The 7,402-nt window shown below is 42.2% G+C and overlaps 1 protein-coding gene across 1 annotated transcript in view; it reads right to left on the bottom strand.

Annotated features, from left to right (window-relative positions):
* The window catches only part of LOC111728250, a 9,565-nt gene extending 3,789 nt beyond the window's left edge, over window positions 1-5,776 (bottom strand). The window contains exons 1-2 of the mRNA XM_023518792.1: window positions 5,694-5,776; window positions 5,260-5,570 (exon numbers count right to left, since the gene is read on the bottom strand). Coding sequence (XP_023374560.1) covers window positions 5,260-5,570; window positions 5,694-5,748 — 366 coding nt within the window. The 5' untranslated portion in view covers window positions 5,749-5,776. The remainder of the gene's footprint in view (window positions 1-5,259; window positions 5,571-5,693) is intronic.
* Between the last annotated feature and the right edge of the window lie 1,626 nt (window positions 5,777-7,402).

The raw sequence follows: 7,402 nt of genomic DNA, 5'->3' as shown, positions 1-7,402 counted from the left end.
CCAGAGGACAGGGCTGATAGTTGCACAGGAAAACTGGGTTTAAGACTTCATGTATGGTTAGATTTAAACATCACTCCATTTAGCAATCTCACCAGGGGGGCTGGGGCCTGCAGGTGATTATGGAGGGAGGATCATCCTCTTCTGTCTTCCCTAAACCAAGCACATCCTGGGTCTTTGTGGGGGTTAAATTCATATTTACACAAAGGTTAAATTCTTACTTCAAATCTGAATCTGGACTGAAAACAGAGTATGAAGGCTGAGAGCTGTGTCTATGTTGGCTGCTTTTCTCTCTGAGGCCAAAAAAGGCCATGACACCTGCACTACTTAGGGCCTGACAAGGACCCCTCATGTACAGCCCCTTGTCACGCAGCTCTGTCCGCTCTGACCCAGGTCTCTCAGGTGTCTCTCTGTCCAGCAGCTCCCTCATTTGGGAGTCTCAAAATGACGAGTACTCTGCCTTCTCTTAGCCTCAAGCCGGTACTCTGTTATTTGTGAAATAATAATTCAGACTTTATTAACTTTATCCATAGCCTGGTCAAAATCATTCAAGAGATGATTTTGAGCACTGGCTCAGGGCCCACCTAGATTCTCTCCAAACCCTGAGTTTCTCTTGGAAAGATAAAACACTATTTCACTGTTAGCCACTTTCCCACAAGTATGTATTGAGCTCCGGCTGTGAGTCAGGCACCGAGCCAGATGTTAAGTTTAAATATGACAAAAATGGAAGTGGGAAGGGAAGGCAGAAAAGAAAAGGGGAGAGATTAATTTTAAAACCTTGTGTAATTCCTAGGAAAGACCCCGATGCCTCCAGGTCCATTTATTCAGAAGTGCAGCAGAGGGAGCCAGCACGGGCCACAGTCCTCCCCTGGACAGAAGTAGCCCTGGAGCCTCACTTCCTGTCAGGCCACAGGGACCCTGTGTTCTAAGCTCAGGAGGAAAATCCTGTGGAGCCATCACCTGGGAAGAAGAATGGAAATGTGCTCACACACATGCTCACACCCTGTGCCAAGCAGAGCCGCTAACGCAAGTTCAATATTCACAGTTGGTTTGCCGTTGGCCCTGAAAATAGTCAAAATAGTCAATCCTGAAGTTACTTAATTTTGTCTTTTCTTTCCTAGTCCATTATCCAGGTTATTTTATTCATTCATAGGTAGTTTTTTTGTATTCCATCCAGATTTCTCTTATGCTTGTTAATTTTAGTAATTATATTTATAGAATATGTGTGCTAGTAATATTGTCCCCAAAGATACAAGTATACAGCAGCAGAAAATGTGTGGGCAGAAAAGGGACACATGTGACACACGTCAATCTTCTCTCTCCCACTGCCATCACCTTCCCTCCACTTCCCTTCCAAATCCCCCTCCCAAGGAACTCCTGTCTGTCCTCCCTGTTCATAGGGTTTGCTTTGTGAATTTCTCCTGCTTCCTTAAGAGGATAATAGCAGATTATAGATTCTCCTTTTATTTTGTTTTTTATTGACTTATTTATCCTGGAAGTCACTCCATATCTGTCCATGAAGATATTCCTATTTGTACAGCTGAGAGCTACACTATTGTGTAGAGATGACAAGTTTTTCAACTTCAATTTTAAAAATGGACCTTTTGTTTTTTAAATTTCAGATTACTCCAAAGTTCCACATAGTTAGGTTACAGTGTATGCACTTCTAAGTCCTTGTAGTTGTGTCCCAAACCAGGAGGTGTGCCATGTACCCTGACATTGTGCCCATGAAGTGGAGCACAGCAATTCTCTCCCTCCTCCCTTCTCCCTCCTCCACTTCCTCCCAACTGGAATTGAATTGAGTGTTTCTCCTATGTGGGAATGCACTAGATGGTCTCCTGGCTTCATATTAGTACTGATTACACTGGATATTTGCTTCTCCATTCTTGTAATACTTTACTAAGAAGAATGTGTTTCAACTCCATCCTGATTAGTACAAAGGGTATAAAGTCTCCATTTTGTTTTTATGACTGAATAGTATTCCATGGTATACATATGGCAGAGTTTGTTAGTCCATTCCTAGTTCTGGGCATTTAGGTTGTTTCCACATCTGTGTGTCTCTTTTTTATTTTGTGTTCTGTCTGTTCCCCATTTTTTCTTTCCCTACTTTTCTGAAGGCTTTTATGTGTTGGAATGTCAGCCTTTTAAAATATATTATAAAATAGCTTCTCCTGGTTTTTCTTTGTCTTTTGATTTTGTTTAATGTTTTCATGGATTTTATTTATTTTTATTGAATCATCTGCATAGACATCATTGTGGAATTAAGTTAGCATATAGTTGTAGTATTTGAACATTAACCCCTTAGCTGTTTTCATTCCTATGCTACTTAATTATGATTCAAGGACCTTGGATGTCTATAACATTCATCCCTGGTTTATCACATTTTACACACATAACTTACTCTTACCACTTTCCAGATAATAAACAGATCTTAAAGACCGTAACTATTCCGTTCCTCTGGCTTCTTGTCCTTCCTTCACTGTATGCAGAATCCCCAACCAGTGTCCGTTCTATTCAGATTATAGGTGAGTGTCAGTGGTTCTGTCTGCTGTTCAAAGTCTGGTGTATAGTACTCCAAAACTTCAAATTGCTAGAATAGCATTTTATAAAATGTTTAAATGACCAGATAATTTACAAAAAAATATGAACTTCAGACTGATATGTAGAACTGAAAATAAGAATGTCTAGATGAACAGGATAAAATATGCTTTTCTATATTTAAAATGAAAAGTAGAAATTCTAGGGTGGTGCCTGTGGCTCAAAGGAGTAGGGCACCGGCAACATATGCCGAGGTCATGGGTTCAAATCCAACCCTGGCCTCCCCCCCCAAAAATGCAAAGAAAGTAGAAATTTTAAAAGGAAATATGTTTGCATACATAAGCAATTTTTAAAAATCATCTCCTGCCTACTGTGAAGTCCTCTTTCCTATACATTATCTCACCAAGGTGTTTCCATGGCTCATCTCCACATTTTTGCCACCATCTTGGGAATCACCAGTTTGAGCCTCAGGAATAAGTTTGCTCAAGATGAAATCTCCCACAGTCTAGTTTGACTGGTGTTGTTTACATCTGTACAGGCAAGACTGATAATAGCCAAACTTGAGGACCTTACAAAGAGGACAATTAAAGAATAATATCTCTCATAAACATCAACATTCAAAAAATGATTTTCTCTCTCCTTTTCTCTCAAATAATCCATCATAGTGATGTTGAATATACAGTGTGTCCATAAAGTTTGTGTACAAATCACTTCTGCATAACGCCAACACAATGATAAATCCAGGTGATCAGTATAATACACAACTCCATCTAGTCCCCAGGTCCATTCTAAATTTTGAGAATTTTTCCAGTAACATCTTTTCTAAACAAAATGATCATGCCATTCATCAATTATTCTATCAATTTTAATAAAATCAATCATTCTATATGTACATATGTATGTGTCGATATTGTATTGTTCAGCTTTTGTATAATAACGACTTGTAAACAACCACTCAGAACTCAGTGACTTATAATAACAAGCACTGTCCAATGTTCAGGGATGCTCATGGTAACGATTATCTACCTGAGTAAGGCAGGGCTCAGCTGGGGAGTTTTACTGCAGGTCTTTAACCCAAACACAGTGGCTCACACCTGTAATCCCAGTACTTAAGGGGCCAAGGTAGGTGGATTGCCTGAGCTCACTGGTTTGAGACCAGTCTGAGTCAGAGCAAGACCTGGTCTCTAACAAAAAAAAAAAAATAGGTCTTCAGCCTATGGTTTCCATTGACTCTAGGGCCAAAATACAGTATTTTCATGGAATGTTGAGGGAATGAGCAAAACGCACAAATCAAGCTGTACTCCCATACTATGAATTTAAGTAAAATAACCTCTAACAGAGATACAAATAAATTTATTCTTTCACTGTGGAAATTCCTGAAGTGTCTGAAAACATTCACTCCATTGAATTATCAAGGCATGTAACCAGTCAATGGGCAAATAATGAAATATTTCAATCTTTGCAAACTACACATTTTCAAATAGAATTTTATTAATTATTTAATAAAGCAAGGTGTGTCTTCAACATGTAGCTCTAAATAAATATTTTCTTAAATGGCCTCATCAGGAACAAATCTCTTTAAATCTCTCTAAAACACAGCTTCGTAAATTTTCTGGATCACCTGTTACAACCTGGCATCCAGTGGGTCCAAGGTGAGCCTGCTGCCTTACATTTGGACTATGCTCACAGTGATGCCGATGACCATGATGTCTTCTGGACAAATTTGGGGAGTGGGGTATCTTCATAGTAAGGAGAAAGAATGCGACAGGCACATTTAGGTGCAGTGGTTTGCCGGTTTGTCAAGAGGATTTTTTTTTCTTTGTATATCAAGTGATTGTTACATATTTGAGATGTCATTTACTCATTTTTTCTGTTTACTCTGTGACTTAGTGAAAGTTTCTGGCTATCATCCTAGACTTGGTCATAAAACTTGGAAGGACATCTACATGTATTCAGGGGCCATCCTCTAAGTGGACAGATACCCAGAGTAAGGAGAGTAGTGACTAACGGGCCTGTCAGCTGTCAGCTCTGCACCACCACAATCACTTAAAAGCATGTTTCTCTGAACCCTTTTGGTTTTCTGTAGCGTTTCTGAAGGATGGGTCCTCACATCACATATGGAAATGTAAAGGATGATTTAGTATTTATTGAAACCTGCAGGCAGAAACGGGGTTGGAGCTGGGGGGTGGAGATTACCTGATGAGGTGCACAGGCAGCTGAGAGCATCAGCACCCCCACCCCAGCTTCCCACAGGTCTGAGGACCACTTGGTCAGGCAGCCCACACCTTCAGGGGCAGAGGCACTCTGACATGAGCGTGTCCACCCATTTCCAGGCCCTCCCTTCTAACATGCCCCAGGATTTGTAGGATTGTATTTCAGACACTAATTCCCTTAATTAAACAATTCTTGATTCAGTGAGTCTCGAGTGGTTTTACTAGAGAAATACGAAATGATGTGGTAAGTCAGACCTGTAACAACTTCGCAATAAAATTAGGAGAGATATTGTCATTTCTCCATTGCTGGGGCTGAGGACAAAGACACAATGTTAGAGCACAAAGCGGCCTCGCTGGAGGGCTTCCCTCCCACCTGCTACCAAAAGTCTCCATGGGCCTGCAGAACTTTCTGCCTCTGAGAAATGCTCTCAGCAGATAGAGGCACCAGGAGGAGCAGCTGGGGCTGCCCAGCCTCACACACCTGCTTCCCTGGGGTGGTTTATGCTATGACTTGTAACACTGTGTGAGGCCAGTCATTATACTGCAGACAGTAATAATCTGCAACATCTTCAGCCTGCAGGCCACTGATGGTCAGAGAAAAATCTGTCCCTGACCCACTGCCTCTGAACCTTGATGGGACCCCGGTGGCCAAATTAGATGTATCATAGATCAGGAGCTTAGGAGATTTCCCTGGTTTCTGCTGATACCAGTTTAAATATTTGCTAATGCCCTGACTGGCCCGGCAAGTGATGGTGACTGTGTCTCCTAGTGATGCAGACAGGGAGGATGGTGACTGGGTCATCTGGATGTCACAACTGGCACCTGAGATGGGAAAAATAAAAATCAAATATTCACACAGTTAATCAATTCTTAGGAGGACTTCTCTAAAGACCCAGGCAGGACTGACCACACTCTTAGTAAATCCCTGGTGTTCTCCCTTCTTACCTGGGAGCCAGAGCAGCAGGAGCCCCAGGAGCTGAGCGGGGGCCCTCATGTCCATGCTGTGTCCTGATGGGGACTGACTCCTACACTGGGTATGACCAGACTGTTAATAAGTCTCCAAGGAAGGGGGCTGTGCCCTGGGAATGCAAATCAGTAGAGAATGGGTGCTGGGCACAGCTGCAGGGCTGGCTCATCTCAGTGACTCAGGAAGGCTCAGTGTCCCCAGGTGTCCCAGGGCAGACCAGGGAAGCATAGATTTGCCAATAAACAATGTCTTTGTCCCTGGAGAATGTTTTGCTGAAAAGGACATTTGGGGGCACCTATTGTTAAAAGTGGAAGTGAATGAGAACTAAAAATGCAATCATGTATTTCCAAGTTAGATTGGAGTGTTTAGGTGAATATCCTTTTTATTTATTTATTTATTTTACACTTTGTGGCCAGGGCTGGGTTTGAACCTGCCACCTCTGCCATATGGGGCCAGTGCCCTACTCCTTTGAGCCACAGCTGCCTCCCATGAATATCCTTATTTATAAAGAATTATAACAAAGACTTATATGTAGGGCTATCAGGTAGTCAAGATATTGCCAAATGTTTCTACATAAGATTCTTGTGACCCCACACTGCAGCTCCTGCTGACCTTCCCAACTGAGTCTTCTGGTCAACATCCTCTTCATCCTCACTACACGGTCTCCCTTAATGATTATTTTTCCACAGGGAACTAAATGAGACCACCCATCCCCAAGTGTATATGGAGGGTAGATTCAAGTTTTCTAAACACACCCATGCCCTCCTGGGTTCACTTAGGGGTGTGTGATTTGACCTCAGGTTCATTTAAGCAGGAACCACATGAACCCTGAGTCACTAAAGCCTTAGAGCCCGGCTGGATGCACCACTTCTCCATGAGTTTGCAGTGTCATCAGGGCACAGCCTTAGAAGCCAGGCAGGTGTTCAATCAACTCTGTGATTGTTCCTGAGAACACATCACAGCCTCTACCTGGAATCATATCTCCACCCAATCCCAGCAGCATCAACACACCAACAGAGAAGCCACAGAGCTGGGTCCTGAGCCCACAGCTGACCTCTGCCATGTGCTTCATGTTCTGCTTTACTTCCTCTGCCAGAGTCTCAATCTTCTTCTTTTTTCCCTGGGAAATACTTGGATGCACAGTGATATGGTTCGGATATTTGGACCTTCCAAACAACATGTTGAAATTTATTTTTTTAATTTACGTCAGTTTTATTTCTGTATTTATTTAGTCTTATTTTTTATTTCAGATTACTATGAGGGTACAAATGATTAAGTCGCATTGTTTGCATTTCTAAGGTAAAGTTCAAGTTGCAGTCCAGCCCCTCCCCCAGGGGGTGTGCTCATACCCTCCACTGTGCACATGAGGAGAGAGCTCACCTCCTTCCTTCTCCCCACGCCCTCCTTTCCCTTTTCCCTCATTTAAATACACTCGTCTTTTGTTCTCAAGTGGGTGTGTAGTTCCTTTTCTATTGGTTTCACATAAATATTACATACATTGGATACTTCCTTTTTCATCCTTGTGACCCTTTTCAAAGAAGAATGTGCTTCAACTCCATCCAGGTAAATACAAACGATGCAAATACCATGGAATACTCTTCAGCCATAAATAACAGGAGATTTCACTGATTGAAATGTTGAAATTTGATCCCCAGGGCTGGAGATCATCTGGGAGGTGGTGGGAGGT

Source organism: Otolemur garnettii, unplaced genomic scaffold (assembly GCF_000181295.1).
Source record: "Otolemur garnettii isolate 467f Iridium unplaced genomic scaffold, OtoGar3 scaffold00147, whole genome shotgun sequence".
Lineage (NCBI taxonomy): Eukaryota > Metazoa > Chordata > Mammalia > Primates > Galagidae > Otolemur > Otolemur garnettii.
This window is presented reverse-complemented; position numbering and strand designations above follow the sequence as displayed.